The 17,809-nt window shown below is 39.8% G+C and overlaps 1 protein-coding gene across 2 annotated transcripts in view; it reads right to left on the bottom strand.

The window, feature by feature from the left end:
- The window catches only part of tnmd (tenomodulin), a gene marked incomplete at its 5' end in the record, with an annotated part of 70,237 nt that extends 55,977 nt beyond the window's left edge, over positions 1–14,260 (bottom strand). For both annotated transcript variants that reach the window (XM_080416345.1, XM_080416344.1), the window contains 2 exons: positions 6,582–6,716; positions 14,129–14,260. In XM_080416345.1, the coding sequence (XP_080272471.1) occupies positions 6,582–6,716; positions 14,129–14,260 (267 nt within the window). The remainder of the gene's footprint in view (positions 1–6,581; positions 6,717–14,128) is intronic.
- Between the last annotated feature and the right edge of the window lie 3,549 nt (positions 14,261–17,809).

A 17,809-nucleotide genomic window follows, 5' to 3' on the forward strand; every position in this document is an offset into this window, starting at 1 on the left:
AATAATAAGTTGCTCCGTGCAAGAGACCCAGCAAACGGAACAGGGGGGGGGGGTAAAGAGAAGTTAGGAACCTATGTATTCCCCTTTCAGTGGAACAACGAGAGAAAGCGGAAGCATGACAGGAAGATGGAATCATGATCAAGTGTTCCATCTCGCCCTCGCCCGCCCCCCCTGTCTCATGCTGACACAAGGACGTTGAGGGGATTCTCAGGGTGGACATAGCGTGCAAACGATAAATAAACACGGGCCTTGAAAAGCCCTACACCTGTGACCATCGCAAAAGCAGCAGGTGCGCTTTGGTTCATTAACGAAGGCGTTCCTGACACTGAAGCCCCCCACCGCCACCCCCCCCTGAGGCTATCGGGAGCAGCGACTCAGTGGCCACCTTGGGACTGGATAAGGAGCCGCGCCAAGGTTAGCAATGCAATTGTAGCTTGAATAATGGAGCACTTCCCTCAGGCCTGACACCCGTGGATTTCTCTGGCAATTTTGCAAACACCTGTGAGCCAGTCGAGGCTCTCCAGCATAAGTTGGTTTACAGCATCCACCATTCACCCAGTTTACCCAGCACCTTGTTGCCCTGTTGAACTAAAACTAGCTCAATGACCCTGTGTCTCGTTGCCCTGTTGAAATGAAGCTACTGTAGCTCAATGACCCCGTGTCTCATTTCCCTGTTAAAGTGAAACTAGCTCAATTACCCTGTGTCTCATTTCCCTGTTGAAGTGAAACTAGCTCAGTGTCTCGTTGCCCTGTTGAAGTGAAACAAGCTCAATGACCCCATGTCTCATTTCCCTGTTGAAGTGAAACTAGCTCAATGACCCCATGTCTCATTTCCCTGTTGAAGTGAAACTAGCTCAATTACCCTGTGTCTCATTTCCCTGTTGAAGTGAAACTAGCTCAATGACCCTGTGTCTCGTTGCCCTGTTGAAGTGAAACTAGCTCAATGACCCTGTGTCTCGTTGCCCTGTTGAAGTGAAACTAGCTCAATGACCCCATGTCTCATTTCCCTGTTGAAGTGAAACTAGCTCAATTACCCTGTGTCTCATTTCCCTGTTGAAGTAAAACTAGCTCAATGACCCTGTGTCTCGTTGCCCTGTTGAAGTGAAACTAGCTCAGTGAGTCTGTTTCTCGTTGCCCTGTTGAAGTGAAACTAGCTTAAGGTTGTTTGTGAATTGGAGATGCAGCCCAAAATGAACAAAATCTATTCCCACCATATGGAGGATATTGCTTTTTGGAATTATGCACAACTGCAGAAAAAACTCACACGAACGAGAGCTAGGTTTATTAAAGGCCAGGGTTTTTCTTTTGCTCAAATTATAATGTGCAAAGTCATTACTACGATTCTCTTATTTAGAATCAATGTCCAGATTCTATTTTCGTGCAGTTGCAGATGTAAACTGGTAATAACAGTGAATTAATTTACAAGGAAGCAAAATCCCCTAGCGAGCTCTGTGGCCCAGAACAATAATGAGCACATAGTAAACATTGAGACAGAAATTTGCCGTAAGCCAAAGAAGAATGTGGTTAGTCTAACACACAACTACACACAATACGTAGGAATACAAAACGTCCCCACATGCACACGCACATGCGCGCCACACGCACAAACAAACAAACTGGCAGCAAAACTGATGGCAAACTATCTTTGCCAGCCCTCTGTAACAACATATGTTTGAAAGTAATTAAAAGAAGCTCCCTAGTGGTTATCATGGCATATTGAAATACAATGCGCAGACCAAATTACCTTTCCATGGTTGTTTATAGCAGGGCTCCAGATCACATTGCTTTAGCTGTGCACACAGGTTTTCTAAAGTGGGGGCTGCCAGGGTGCGCCAGGGGGGCCAATTGGAAGGGAGAGTAAAATTCATAAATATAAAAATAAACTTTAATCTCAATTCAATTCATAGGATGCCAGTTTAACCACTTTCCGTATTTTGGGCATGTCATTACTGTCTGAGACTTTCCAAAATATCCCCGAAATGTTCACACAGTAGCGGCTTTACTAGCAACGCGTCATGATACACTTTGTGAGCTTGTAAAGGGGGTGTCTACAGCCCAGAACTGACAAATACTTGGCTCTGGTCATGCTGTGGCATTGGCTCATAATTGCAATTCTAAGGCTTAACGTTTTAGGAAGAACCATAATCAATGACTTAAGCTTTGGGAGAAATGCAAGCAAGGTTCAATTACTGTGATAAGTCCAATTATTCTATGTATTAACACATTGGGTGCCAGAGGTTTATTAAAATATTATACGTTGAGTGCCAGCATTTCTTCCATCCACTTGCGTTATACATTTCGTGCTGTGAGAAGCCCCGACGAGGAAGTGCATGTAAACAAAGCGTGCGTGCGAGACGGCGGAGGGTCCCGACTAACGCCTGGAACAATAATATTTCCAACGCGACCCTCCATTGCAGCGTGATCGCCGATCGAAAACGGCTCGTTTCCACCACATTAAAAAGAAATGGAGATATTAAGCTTTTAATCAAGGAGATAACATTGAAAACGCCGACCGGAAGGATTTTTTACATGGAGCCAGATCCAGCCTCTTCTTCTCAGAAACTCCTTGGGTGATGTCAAAGTTTCGTTTTAGCGCCCCACGTGGCCCACATGTATAAAAATAGAATTGGGTCAAAAACGGTCCGGACCGTTTTCGGCACTTCTCGTTTGGACCCTCAAAAACGGTCCGGACCGTTTTTGGCATTCAATGTGTTAACATAGTTTCCCAAGCACAAGCTTGTTGAAACAGGGACAGCCATCATAAAGTATGTAGTGTTGTGAAATAGTCATATAGGCCTGTAAAACAGTTGTGCATAAAGCTATATAATATAGTTGATCTATCTATCTATCTACAGTAGCTATCTAGCTATCTATCTGTCTGTTTCACTGATGGTGTGTGTAAGGGGGTGGGGTGGCTCAAAGCTGACAGACAGGTGATTCAGCTTTGAAGTGCCGCCATCTCGCTCGTTGATGTAGGGCAGAGAATGAGCGTCCCCCTCAAGACCCCATTAAAGCACAACCCTGGGTCTGTAGGTTTGATGTTCATTGCCCGGGCAAGCTCTGCCATCAATGCATTTTGTGCCACGTGACAATGATCACAGCTTATTAAAGTGGAAATAATGACTGCTCTACCTCCGCTATGAAATATTTAACAAGGACAATGGAGATGGCTCAAAGGTGATTTATATCTGTGTTGAAGGGGGCGGACATGGACGTACCATCTATACAGGAAGCAGAGGTGAACCTTGGTTAACCTGAGCTCAGGACCAGTGCTGCAAAGTCTGCTTATTATAAGTGACTTTGAGCTTGTTTTTCTGTAGAAGTCACTTGGAAATATTGGTAGTTGCAATTTGCATTTCCATGGGCTTGTCTCTAAAGTGTAGGAAACATGTCGCAATGTGACACATTGTGAGCTTATATGCTTTTTTCAAATAGCCGATGTATAGGTTTAAAGTGGTAAAGCTGATTTAGATGCTATGTTAACAAATTTTGCTGGGAACGGCACTGTGTGTGTGAGATTATGCGGCCTAATGGCTTCTTTTGGGCTTGTTTTCGTAGTCCTAGCCGCTTGTTTCTCTTGCAAAATCTGGCAACACCACAGAACCTTGAAGTGGGAAAAGGTTCGTTTAGCAGGAGTTTTGTCCCAGGAGCAGGATTTTTGTCCCCCTCAACCATTGCGGCATTGACAAACTTGTATTATTATAAAACATGCATTAACCGCTTTAGCCCTATTTATACTTAGGCTATTTGAAAATAGCCAATCTACAAGCTCACAGCGCGTCGCAAAGCGACATGTTGTGAGCTCGTAGATCGGCTATTTTTATACATTTGGAAACTTTTGAAATGGGACATTCTGCATAATGACTACTTTTACTTTCAGTACTTAAGTATATTTTAATGCGAATACTTTTGTACTTTTACTCAAGTACATGTTTAATACCGGATCTTTATATGTAACAGAGTATTTCTACATTGTGGTATTGCTACTTTTACTTGAGTACAAAATGTGAGTACTTTTTACACCACTGCTAATTACCTCCTCCGCAGAATGCATTCTTTTTTTTTAATTATCCCACTTATACTGTGGCATGGCTTGTTACCAACAATTAAAATATAAGTAGTGTTTATGTATATTTTGGGGCAATATGGTGTTTGTATAACTTTGGAATACACAAGTGAGGTAGCAAGAGGGTGAAGCTGTAGTAACAACCTAGAAATTAGTTCTGAGTCAGTCAGCTGACAATATCGTCTAACGCACACACACAAATCAACACAATATATTTTATGTTCCCCCAAAAGTATTAAAGTTATTGAAATCATGTTTTTATGGATAGCTTGTATGTTGGTTTCAGTTTAGTACAATTTTGATTCTGCATATTAATTTAGGATGTTCAGGCAGCTGCATCAAAGGTGTGCGGTAATCTGAAAATAATACACACCCTCCGGTCAATCAAAATCGAGTGTTCTCCGTGGCCGTGGTATGATTAAGCAATAACTCATGACAGGCCATGCTATATTGTCATTCGGGCTGACAACCCCCTTAGGTGTGATATAATGACAATATAACATGGCCTGGAGTGAGTTGTTGCCTTTATAAAACTACCAAATATGGCAACCTGAAAATCATAGACATATCCCATTTAATAACAATTTAACAATTTCAGTACAAAAATAATTTCTACAAGAAAGTAGTCCCCAACTGCTTGCACAAACAAAGTGGTTGCTATCCCCTATAACTGCATGGAAGTTCACGGATATTGTGACAAAGTTTTCAACTACCGGTAGCTATTGTAAATGTGATATGAATCAATATTGAGCTGCATGGTCTGTTTATCACCTTAAATGTTATCAAAACCCTTTTTTTTTTATAGGTGAACTAGTCTATTAAACGGTGCTGCCCCTGCAGTATTTGCTAAATACTAGTCAGTTGCACTAAAAACTATTATTTATGATCATAGTTTCATTTCAAAACATGCTTTTATTTGGGAAAATACAGTGTTATGAAATTAAAATCAGACAGCCCTTGCAGCTCTCCTTCAACTTCGTGAAGTGCTAACGGTTAATTATTTCCACAAGTTAACTCATGACGTTTTCAGCATTGTACTTCCCCCCTAAAGTTACAGTGAAGTAGTCAAGGCAGACTACTTCACTGTAACTTTAAGGGGGAAGAAATACCTTCCTCAATGTAAACAAGTAACAACACACTGGATAAAGCATGGATAAAGGCGTCACAATGTTTGCTGGAGCACACCAACATTCAGCGAAGACGAAGTTAACCATGGTTAACTATAGTTTCACGGGAGAAAGACATTGATTTCCTAATTCTTGTCTTAATGTCACTTTTCCTGAATCAAGTCAACAACCGATTTTGATTTGTAGGATAACAATGGTCGCAAAATGCCCTATTTTTCTGCACCATTAAGCATTTCCAGCTTTATAGTCTGAAATGTGCTCAGTCCTGCTAGCTCTTTTCTGAGTGCGCCCTTAATTTTTGTCGTCGTTTGTTACAATATCATAATTTAAACATCAGTGAACTTAGTTGCTGCGCACACAGCTACTGCGAGCAAGTCAGCTATGCGAAAACATCCGCACATCAAGGGGATAAATGCACCCCGCTGTCATGCGGTTATTTTCTCATAACTGACTTTCTCCCAGTGCATTATCCTTACACCTTACATAATGCATGCAGGGACGGAAGAACAGTCTCTGAAGCTGTCAGAATTAATGTTAAATGTCTCCAAGGAACGACCACTGTTTTTTCTCTATTCACCCATGGGCATTAGAGCACAAGGCAGACCTCTAGTTTGCAGTCAGCCGTGGAATATTTACTCTACAGTATGTGGGCTTCAAATCCCTGCCACATTCTTATCTTATTCTACTTAAGAAATACAATCGTTTCAATAATTTCCATGCTACATAGCACCTTGAATGTCTATGTGACATTGTCGATATTGTTGCCACGGACTTGAGTAAATTAGCTTCTATTTTTTTGGCCCCTTGGGAAAATCTGCAGAAGGAGCATAGTGAAAATGTTCTCCATCAAAGGTGAGTGAATTGGATTTTACAAGATGAATTGCTGGGACAAGAGTTTACTCCAATTATATCACCAAGAGCCTCGAATTCTTGTGCAGCTGCTTCGGCCAACAGCAATTAAGCTCAGGATTGGAGGTATCAAGATCTTGCATACTGACAAGATGTTTACAATGTGCAAGAGCTGCTAATAGAGTAAATGATAAATGAGGCTGTAGGCCAACGTTTCCAGCAGTAAGATGCCAGTGGCTCTGTCCAAGATTCCCCCAAAATCATAGAGCTGACAGTCAGACCATTGGCAGAGCAAAACACAGCTGTCTTTCCCATCGCCTACAGAGCTTTTCTTACGGCATAATATAATACAGAATGTGAGGGTTGTCTTTGGCTCTTATAGCTAATTTATAATATACACCGTCAAAGAACCAAAACTCAACTGAAAACTGTGCGACACTTTATTTGAAAGTTGAGAACATGTTGTTTTGGTTGTTCACTGGCAGAGGTTACACAGTTAACTGTGTGTCTACCAAACAAATATTTTTTTTCAGTCTTACCTGTCCTGGGCTTGGACTCCAGAAGTACCACAGGCTGAAAACGCCTAGGGTCAAAGCCAGGAAGAGCAGTCCTAGAATTAGAGCCCCTCGCTGGTAGCTGCGGTATCTGGCTTTCTTCTCATTCCCCACCTCAACCTGAAGACAAAGGTTTGGGGAAAATTACTCCAGGTAGCAGTTATCCTTTTGTCTCAGAAGGGATATGTTAACGATATTTGTTACTACAAATTATGATAAAAAAAATCTTGAAAGCCACACTTGTGTGGATATCTTACTAGAGAATGACTGGCGAAAGTGAAAGTCACCCACTAGACCACGCAAGTAAAAGTCTTAAAGTATCTAATATTAACTGTGCTTAGTTATTAAAGTAACATTTAAGCTGTTAATAAAAACAAAAAATTAGCAAGGATTTTCTGGAAAATGTAGTTTATTCTGTTCATTCAGTTTTGTGGATTTTCTGGCAAATGTCAGGCAAATGTAGTTTATTCTGTTCATCCAGTTTTGAGGGAGATTCTTTGAATGTTGAAATTGAATTCGCCCCTGGGCAGAAAAAGAAGATATTTCAGCCGATAAGAATCGCCCCATACTTCAGAAATTCTAACATAATATCTCTTAGATATGGCCATGGGTGATGATCGATGCTGGCGGGGAGAGTTGCATGCATCTTTCATGGTAGCGCCAGCAATGAGGTGCTGACCTGAATGAAATGGAGTAAAAAGTCAAGATTTTGTATTGTAGTGGCGCAAGAGTGAAAAGTAGAGCTAAGTACAGATCCTCATAGATCGTCCTAGTATATGGTCAAACTTGCACCTCTGTATTATAACTCAATTAGAAACTGCCATGCCAGACAGAGCTTTTTTCTGAATCAATCCCTATGTCATTTCAGCTATTATTTGTGATTGATGGTCTGATTTATTGATTGATGTGTGAATTGTTTAAGCCGTCTGCACATTGGCACGCTTAATAAAGTATCTTGAATCTCGAATGACTCACAAAAGGCTAGCTAGATGAATTGGTAAAAGAAAGAAAGAAAAGAAAACATGAACATAAGGCAGCGATCTACTTCCATACAAGCCATGACACCACAAAAACCCTCTCTTTAATGAAGCTACCGTAATGACAAAAAACATACAATGAAAGCAATGATACATGAGGTACAGCATATGGTGGAGCCGCACTTCAAAAAGGTCACGTTTATTAAACTTTTCCTCAAATTAAAACTCTCCCTGCTATAGTGAATTCCCCAAGCTTATGGCCACAAATTAATAAAGGCAAGCTTTTGTTCCAACACAGTTCCAAGAGAGACGAAATGAAAGCGTCTCTCATTCACACTGGACTACTTTTGAAGCTCTCAGAGGACAACGGAAAGGGAACAAAGTAAAAACTGAACCAACTTCAATTAGAAGAATTGGTGTTGCTTATCTGCGTGTCTTTTTGTGTGTGTAAGTGATGATGAAGCAGCCTTGCCCTTCCATTATGATTGAGGTTGTTAAGGTAGTTTGACTACAGTGGATTTGGGAGACACTTTATTAATTCCTTATTCATTATAAAAATGGTTTAGGAATAGACTCTGGGATTTTGTTTCTTAATAATGACTCCCCCCCCCCCCCCCCCCCCCCAAATGCAAGAAACTCCATAGGATATATATTTTTTTTTAAAGTGCCAATACCCCCTTTTCTCCCCAATTTAGTAAATACCTATTAACTCTTTTGACGTCTGTAAATCCAAAGCCCAGACCACCAACGACGTCTTTTGTGTTTTTAGTTTTTTACACTAGATGGCGCTCTTCGCTTAGATATGAGTGACCATTTCAATCTCAGTCACACACAGAACACTGGTTTGCGTATTTGGGGAAACGGCTGTATCTTGCTTTCCTTGTTTTTTTCAGCATTTCTGACGAGACATGCTATATTCAACGGCCTATAACTAGCGAACAGGGGGTTGCGATGAAAATTATTTTATTTCCGCAGAAGCACAGAGAAACCATCCGTGTTTAGCAACGATCGGGGGATCGATCATACTGGAGATAAAAAATTCTGTGACTAATTGTAAAGGCAAGGAAAACGAAAAATCGCTGGCAGTGGCTGATTTATTTATTTATTTACTCTGGCAGTGAATGAGTTAATTCCTCCCCACACACACGTGTGTGTGTTGTCACTGCTGTTTTATCCTACTGACTCACCTGCCAGTGAGGAGCCCCAATCGGGAAGCCAATGTCCTACTCCTCCCGCTCATTCCCTGCCGACGGGTGCCGTCCCAGCCCGTAGGATTACATGCAGTAACAATTATCACCCTCCCCTGAAAACTGGCCATTTGTGTTTGTATAGATGCTCGACAAAGCTGGATGCACCGTGGTGGATTCGAACCTCCACGGTGGTGGGCAACCACTTCACCACTGCGCCACCCAAGCGCTATAGGAATCGGATATATACGGTAATTTCTGATTTGCTTTATGCAAAAGATGGTATGACTTAATAACAGAATTAAAGCGAAATTACACTTTAGTAGAGGTTTGTGTGAAGTAGTTACCTTGCGATGATGTAACTCCAAATATTGGTGAGAATCATAAGTAAGTAATCATATATCGTCAATAATTGCTCTGTTGATTAGAAATGTAGGATCCAAAATATTCTCCTCATTTGTGTTCGTTTATGTCCTACATGACCTACAACATTGACTTTGAGACCTGCTTCATTGTGTCAATGTGGAGAATATTGGAATATCAATTTCCAATTAACAGAGCAACTGTGGAAGATTATCTACACAACCCAAATACTACCAAAGTGTGATTTTACTTAAAGGTTTGATTTATCATTTGGTTTAGGTGGGTGTTCAGTTAGCATGAATGGATATAGCACATCTTACTTTTAATTCAATTGTGTATTAATTGTGCTGTATTGAATCTTAACAATACAAAAATGCTGATGATAAACTCCTATCCACAATATTGGTTGATTTTCATGTGGTCTCTGTTTAAATGTACATATCAGGTTGACTGGTAAAGCCATGTTTCCACCAGTTTAAGACCAGTTTAACCAGTTGAATAGTTAAGACATGTTGAGCTTGTTCAAACTTAAATTTGAGGTATGCATTACCTCATTGACCATCATACCCAACTTCATCAAATTATGCCAATATCTTCAAAGCCATTAGTGTGCTGCTGTCTGGATTTAGCATCCTTTGTTTAAGTATTGGTATTGTACAATGTTTTAAATATTAATATAGCCATCCCATAGTTTGATAACGTGCCAAACCATTTGATAAAGTGTAAAATTGTGCAATACAGCATAATGCATCTTTACCATCCTTAACCACATTAACTCTTCTGTCCCTATTCTGCGCATGCCATAATAGGTGAAAATAGGCGACTACTCGGCAAAAACAGCAGATGGACTATTTTTGCAGAAGAGTTTTAGTGTCGAGCCAGAGGGACCCCAGTCAAACAAAGTATATAGGGTTTACAAGACTTTCCAGGACACTGTGTGGTCTGGAAATGGAAGTAACAAACGCAATGGTTCTTTGTAGGAGGTGGCAGTACAGTTGGGGCTATACTAGAACACTGTATTTAACAACAACACATGCGATGCTATACAAAGTCTGTGAGTGACCAGTAATTATGAAGTATTATGAAAATTGACCTCGTTAAGTCATTATAAAAGGCTTTATAATGGATTATGATTGCATTATGAGTACTTATGAGTGTTTATAACTGTAATTAAACGGTGTTATAAGCTGATTACAATGCATTTGTACTTGTCCTTATAAGTCATTATACAGTAAAATGCTTTATAATGTTTTGTGATATTTCTCATACAGCATTTTGAGTATTACGAGTTCCTGGAACTATGGTTATACTGTGATATAAGCAGATTATAATGCAGTATTTTTATAATGCATCATAGACTCATAGATTCACAGCAAGTGTTTACCCCAAAGGTGGATTAATTAGTTCATCACTTATTAATTTATTATTGAATATTTCATCGTTGTTGTTCATTTAACGCGTTTGAGACAGTGTGGTCGTTAAAAGAAAAAGTGATTTCAGATCAAAGCGTGAAGCCCCTGAAGCAAAGGTATGATGAGAACCAGAAGACTATAATCACAGAGCCAGACGCATTCCTCACACAGAGAATCTCTTTTAGTGTGGAAAGAAAAATGTGGCTGAGATCTCCTCTCTCTCTCCTTGCTCGGGTGGGGGAGCAGAAGCAATGGAAACTTAACTTGGAGGACAAACCTCTGTCTGCAGCATGAATACAGAGTACTCACAGAGGAGGAGGAGGAGGAGGAGGAGGAGGAGGAGGAGGAGGAGGAGGGGTACAGTCAGAAGAGAGAGACACACGGAGAAAGACAGAAATAAAGAGAGAGATGCAGAGATGGAGGTAGAGGCAGCCAGAGAGAGCACAGTCTTGTATGCGCCAAAGCGGACGGTCAGTGTTCAAGGGGTCTGGGCCATGAGATTCAGACGGGGCCATTCAGTCCGTCTGGTGCTCTGTGATGAGCAGAGCAGGGCCCTGGAGCCCCCTGCTGTTCTTGTGGAAAGAAGGAGAAAATAAACCCTACCCAGCCACTGGTGGAAAGTAACTAAGTACATTAAACGCAAGTACTGTACTTAAGTACAATTTTGAGGTATTTTTTTACTTTGCTGGAGCACTTCCAATTTGCAATACTTTTACTTCTACTCCGCTACATTTCAGAGGCAAATAGTGTGCTTTTTACTCCACTACAATTATTTGAAAACTTTAGTTACTAGTTACTTTGTAGATGTGGACTATTATTACAAAACCACTTAAGACCTATATACTTTGGCAATTTGAAAATAGCCGATCTGCAAGCACAACGCGTCGCAAAGCCACACGTTGTGAGCGGCTGTGAGCGGCTATTTTCAAAGGATTATTATACATTTGAAAGCTTGTGAAATGGTACCTTCTGCATAATGAGTAGGCTACTTTTACTTTTGGTACTTTAAGTACATTGTGATGCCAGTACCTTTGTACTTTTACTCAAGTAGATTTTGAATATCAAACATTTACTAGTTGTAAAAGACTATTTCTACAAGAGGGTATTTGATACGTTTACTTAAGTAAAAGAATGTGAGTTCTGCCATCGCTGTACCCAGCAACGGCATATCATATCACGTCCCAAAAAGCAGGTGGTTTGTTCTGGCAGTGTCACAGCACAGTGGCGGGTTCAGGTCAGAGAGAATGAACACATCAATCACAGAATCCCTGACTACGTACTACTGTACATAGTCTGATCAACGTAGTTCAAGACACCATCTGCTAACAGCATATTCTGTATCACATTGCCAGTGGTGTAAAGTAACTAAGTATCTACTCAAGTACTGTACTTAAGTACAATTCTGAGGTACTTTTACTTTACTGGAGTATTTCCAATTGTCTATACTATTACTTTTACTCCACTACATCGCAGAGACAAATATTGTGCTTTTACTCCACTACAATTATTTGAAAACTTTAGTTACTAGTTACTTTGCAGGGATAAATTATTACATTATAAAACATACATTAACAACTTCAGCCCTATTGTATATTCTTTCAGATCTTGTGAGCTTGTAGATCTGCTTATTTCAAACATTGTAGTACTTTTACTTTTGGTACTTTAAGTACATTTTGATACCAATACTTTTGTACTTTTACTCAAGTACATTTTGAATTCCGGACTTTTACTTGTAACAGAGTACTTCTACATTGCAGTATTGATACTTTTACTTAAGTAAAACATTTGAGTACTTTTTCCACCACTGCATATTGCATCGTATTCATAACAATCAGACAAAATGAGGAAGGCTTGATTTAATATTCACTGCAATTGAATGCATTTGAAACTATTTGGCAGATAGCCAGAAAACGTGAAGCCCCCCACAGGTGGTTTCCTAATCATAATTCTCAACGTATACTTTGGACACGTTTCTGCGCCTGCTAGATCGATTGGCATTGCTGTGACAGGGGGGACGTGATGGATGGCTAGAAAGCATGCTTCATCACAGGGAATAACGCTACGGAGCAGAGCCCCACGCTGCTTACACCCACACGTCTGTGTGTCCTGTGGTAGTGTTGTGTTGTTGCGTACGGGAGAGAGGGGAAAATGTGGATTTCAAAACCTATATTCTTCTGCCTCCAACCCAGTAAAAGTATCAATACTACAATGTAGAAATACTCTGGTAGGAGTAGAAAGTACTCATTATGCAGAATGTCCCATTTCACACGTTTTCAAATGTATACAATGTGTGAAAATCTTTTGAAAATAGCAGATCTACAAGCTCACAATGCGTCGCATCGCGACTAGAAGTAAAAGTACTGAAAATAGGAAATACTCCAGTACAGTAAAAGTACCTCAAAATTGTACTTTACTTAAGTAAATGTACTTAGTTACTTTCCACCACTGCGTCCAACCCCACTTGACCATGAGTTCACGAAAAAAGAAAAAAGGAAATCATAGGAAGATTTGAAAGCTCAACGTACGTGAGGCATGAGGATATTTGAGAATAAAGCGAGGGCAGGGGCGCAGGTGGAGAGCTGTGAGAGGACGGAAAGCCTAACAGATGAGGCAGAAGGAAAGAATGATTTCTCTGAAAATGTTCTGATATCATCATCACTCGCTCGGTATATCAAGCCCTGTGCTTTTTCAGATTTTTGCTCATGTTCAAAGTTTAGAAGTTCAAGAGCAATGTAAAATATTGTGTAAAAAAAAGTAGAGAAGCATCTTTCTCTATTCATGTTTCCTTTTGTCCCTCTCTTTTCCCCCAAGCCACCTCTGACAACCACCTACACATTTTCTTTCAATGAGCAGCACAATTTTAAAAGGTGTAGTAAAACTACAGATGAATTCAAATCATTTTTTTAAATGACAAAGCTGACTGCATAATGATGAAGTCAGCGTTGCAATTTAACCCTTTAAGACCGAGAACGCATCTGTGTAACCACTTCAACCATTATTTTATACTTTGGCTATTCAAAAATAGCAGATCTATAAGGTCATAGCGCGGCACTCTGTGCCGCGCTATGACCTTGTAGATCTGCTATTTTTGAAAAATCTTGAAAGTTTGTGCAAATCTTAGATTTTTTTAACTCATATATTTGCTTCTGGGGGTCCCTGGAACAAAATATTTTGAGATGGGGGTTCTGCGGCCAAATACATATCATTTTGGGGGTCCTTGACATGAAAAGTTTGAGAACCACTGATTATAGCAAGTTAGGATTTAGAAGACATTTGTAGAATCCCCCAGAAGCAAAGATTTGAGTTACAAATGTTCGCTTTAAAAAATATATATATTCAAAGATTTGCACACATTTTCATGATTTTTCAAAAAAATAGCAGATCTACAAGCTCATAGCGCGGCACCGAGTGCACCGAGTGCTATGAGCTTCTATATCTGCTATTTTTGAATAGCCAAAGAAATCTTAAAATGACACAGATGCGTTCTCGGTCTGAAAGGGTTAAAAAATTAACCACAGTTTACTTAGTACAATAAGGGAAATAAATACATTTATTATTATCATCATCATCATCATGGTCATATTTTAACTCACATCTTTCCACAGAACCTGTTGACTGCTGGCCTGAGACCTAGTTTCCATAGTGAATAGAGCACAGAAAGATTCCCTCTTCCAAGCTGGGGTAAGAAATACTGAGGCTCTGGAAGGCAGAGTCCCAGTATTCATTCCATCGGTAATTTGGGAGTGTGCTTGAAGGAGGAGGGAAGTTTTCAGATGGAGTGGAATTACAAAAGCACTTGTGATCCCCATTATAAGCTTAGCAGATGTCTCCTGCACTGCCCTATGCAGTTCAATGGTGGGAAATCATAGACATATTCAAACAGTAAATTACATCACAGCACTTTGAGTGACAATTGGTCCAGCACTTTCACCCAAGGAAGACACATCATGTTGAATGTGAGATAACAGAATTTACATATGTATATGTTCAGTCATATACAGTATGAGGCATACAAAAGGCCAGTGGTGTAAAGTAACTAAGTACATTTTCTCAAGTACTGTACTTAAGAACAATTTTGAGGTACTTTTACTTTACTGGACTATTTCCAATTGTCTATACTTTTACTTCTACTCCACTACATCTCGGAGGCAAATATTGTACTTTTACTCCACTACAATTATTTAAAAACTTTAGTTACTAAGCAAGTATACATTTTTACATTATAAAACATACATTAACCACTTTAGCCTTATTTTATACCTAGGCTATTTGAAAATAGCCGACGCGTTGTGAGCTTGTAGATCTGCTATTTTCAAACATTTTAGTACTTTTACCTCTGGTACTTTAAGTACATTTTGATACCAATACTTTTGTACTTTTACTCAAGTAAATTTTGAATTCCAGACTTTTACTTGTAACGGAGTACAGTACTTCTACATTGCAGTATTGATACTTTCACTTAAGTAAAATATTTAAGTACTTTTTCCACCACTGCAAAAGGCATTATTTTATTCCATATTTAGGTGCACTGCAAAACCACAAATAAGTACAATTAATGCATTATTTTGCATAGAAAGGTAAAGGAGCTGGTGGACGTTTTATGACTGAAGAGTTCCAATGATGGCCAGGCTGAGCTTGAAAAATACAATAAAATGTGTAGTTACTGTATTTGCAGAATGACAAACCGAACAAAGCATGTGTAGCCCACAGACGTGAAGAAAAGGAATATCAAACAATCTGTGGTGTCTTTTGAGCACACTACTGTTTGATTGATTGATTGATTGAATACTTTATTAGTCAGAGGTGTCAACAGCACGAGGTACAGTCAGACACAATGGACTTTCCATTGTGGTCCTAATAATAATAATGTAGCTTTAACGGTTGCCCATCACATACTGCAAGAAAAGTGTTTTGATTGTCAACAATGAAAGCATTTTCAAAAGGTAGAATAAAAGGCTATATCAGGTGAACATCAAGGCAGATGTCAGGGAAAATAACATGCTTGGCAAATACGTGTACTTTTCTTTTCTTTTTTACGTGTTTATCAGTGTTGTGTGGGACCTCAATTTGAGAAGCCTCTTGGTTGTATTCAGGATGCAATTAACATTGAATGAGTTGCAGGCTCACCCAGGAGGGGTTAAAGAACACACCCAGTAATTGAAGCCCTCAGACTGGCAACCCCCAGAGCAGGGTTATTCAACTAGATTAGGGCAGATGAACAGCCACCACGTAAGACTGCAATTCTGCCTTAAGTTAAACACGGGAGATAAAGTAACATGTGCACTTCAAGAAGTTGACAAGCTGACATACAGTAGACCTGAAGGCTGTGGGATTTCCTTTTCAAAACGTTGTTTCAGAGAATAACACCATGTTTTGCAGTAAAACTATGATCTGAATTTTTTTTTTTTTTTTTGCACAACTGCCCCAAACCAGCCCCGCTCACAAAACAGTCCTGGGGAGCACCGAAACGGGTCGTACCGGGCACCACGAAGGGTCAATCCGCCCCTGAATACACACACGCACTACATTACTGATTTTACTGTTCCTCACATCCCTCACATCAGTTTAGTTTTGTTTGTTTGTCTTTGGCTAATTAATACATATTTGTGGCTTTTAACTGCTCCCTCCCCTGTTTTTTTGCCGTCCCCTGGTACCCCTAGGTCAGGGTCGAAACAAGCTATACGCCAAAACGTGAAGCGGCCTGTTATAGTGCTCATTCAACAATCGGCATATCGTGATATCGCAATATATCGAATATCGTGATATATATTGTTATCGTGGGCCTAATATCGTGATATATATCGTATCGTGAGGTACCCATATCGTCCCACCCCTAATTAACAAGCGTCAACGAGCATCAGCTGGACACAGACACACACACCTCCCTTCTCTCCAAAAGCCCTTAAATATGATGGAATATGATTAAGGATTACTGTGATTATGGTAAACTCACATTTCATATCGCACACACCATAACTGTGACTTTAACTAAGCCCCAAAAAAAAGTTTTGAAAAAAAAAGTTTTGAAAAGAAAAAAATATATATATATTTTTTATTAATTGAAAATCGATAAATTGCTCCTGGGGCCACAAGAAAGGTCCCGTGGCCCGCGGGCCGCCAGTTGAATATCCATGCCCCAGAGCCTTCATTGTATAAAAATGTCAGCCAAACCCAAATTTTGCAGTGGATTTTGCAGTGCAGCTCTGGGGATGAGCAGAAATGTATTCCAAAGAGATGTGATTTATTTTTCGTAGTTTAACAGTAATATTAATATACCGTACTTCAAAACATTCATGATTATGTGCCTCTGAAAGGAAGGTGCACCATTGAAACCTCTGGAATTCTGTGAGTTTAACTCACACTTTAACCTCACTGCAGTGAAAAGCTTGGTTGCATCACATTGTGCCTGTGTGTGTGTGTGTGTGTGTGTGTGTGTGTGTGTGTGTGTGTGTGTGTGTGTGTGTTGTGTGTTACGTTACACTTCACCACAGGGATCATCAATGTGTCCGTACATGGACAAAATGTGTCCCTGGCAAGACTTGGCCTGGTCCATGGCACATTTTAGATTTTAGATGTTTAGTTTTTTACATTTAACATTTAATTATTATATTGTCATTTTGATCACAAGACCCAATTACTGAATGTCAGTCTCCAGGTTTTCTTTAGAATATGTGTGACACTGATTTACTATGACACTATGGCACATTAGGAGTCCACTAGGACAGTGGTTCTCTAACTCTATTTTCAAGGACCCCCATAACTGCACAAATAGGACCAAATGGCTTCTATTTGTGCACTGTCAGAGTTACAGACCTGTAAAGGTAATTCAAGGTTATAGCTCTGTATGTGTTTCTGGTAAAATTATTGTCCGCTCATTTGTATATCCATGGCAAAAATAGAATTTTGACAAAAAGTTCCACCGCAAGCCAGCATGAGCCCTCCAAAAAGGGCTCCTGGACGATCACAATAACGCAACCAATTGTCCTTACAGAATGACATGTTCCTATCAACACTTTTGTCTGCCTTCCTTTCTCAGGACATGACAGAAAAAAAAAACATACAAAATCATTCTTCATGTACAGTATCTTCTGACTGGAAGTGATGGATGGGCAAAGACGGCGTAATACACGATAATGGCGTTATAAACTGACTTGCACAAAAGCAGCTGTCAACACAAACATACAATAACCTTTCTTTTATGTTGTCTGATGAAAAAAAAAACAAGACTTAAACAGTGATCTACTGTCAAATACTGTGCTCTGACACGTTTGAAA

Source organism: Gymnoscopelus braueri (assembly GCF_963280865.1).
Source record: "Gymnoscopelus braueri genome assembly, chromosome: 20".
NCBI lineage: Eukaryota > Metazoa > Chordata > Actinopteri > Myctophiformes > Myctophidae > Gymnoscopelus > Gymnoscopelus braueri.